Here is a 433-nt window from a genome sequence, read left to right as displayed (position 1 = left end):
TCTGCGGTCTTTAAGACCAAGTTGAGACCTAGGTTCATTGGACCGTTCAAGGTCGTGGCCAAGAAAGGCCTAGCGTACACGCTCAATCTTCCGAAGAAGATGCGTACGCACCCGGTATTTTACGTTGGCTTGCTTTAGCCATACCGGGACCCTGCTCGGGTGAGCTCTGAGGCGATACCGCCGGGTCGGACGAGGGCTGCGAAGCAGCGAGAGGCTGCGAGACAGCAGGGTGCTGACGCCCAGCACCAAAGTCCGAGTACGCAGGATACTGCGGTGCAGCAGGAAGCTGCAGAACCATGGGAGGCTGCAGAGCCGCAGGGTGCGGAGGCACACGAGGCTGCAAGGCAGCGGGCGGCAGGGCCGTCGGGGGTGGCATTGCCACAGGATGAGAGCCGTACGGCTGCATCCGGACTAACAGGTCAAGTTGACCCTG

At 61.2% G+C, this 433-nt stretch overlaps 1 protein-coding gene across 1 annotated transcript; it reads right to left on the bottom strand.

Moving 5' to 3' along the window:
- Nucleotides 1-82: 82 nt before the first annotated feature.
- Nucleotides 83-406, bottom strand: PPTG_12826 (hypothetical protein; the record flags this gene model as incomplete). Its single annotated transcript, XM_008909525.1, has 1 exon — nucleotides 83-406. One exon carries the CDS (start codon nucleotides 404-406, stop codon nucleotides 83-85), a length of 324 nt encoding a protein of 107 aa, XP_008907773.1.
- Nucleotides 407-433: the final 27 nt, after the last annotated feature.

This window comes from Phytophthora parasitica (genome assembly GCF_000247585.1).
Source record: "Phytophthora parasitica INRA-310 unplaced genomic scaffold supercont2.34, whole genome shotgun sequence".
Lineage (NCBI taxonomy): Eukaryota > Oomycota > Peronosporomycetes > Peronosporales > Peronosporaceae > Phytophthora > Phytophthora nicotianae.
The sequence above is the reverse complement of the archived record's forward strand: the minus strand, read 5'-3'. Positions and strand labels throughout refer to the sequence as shown.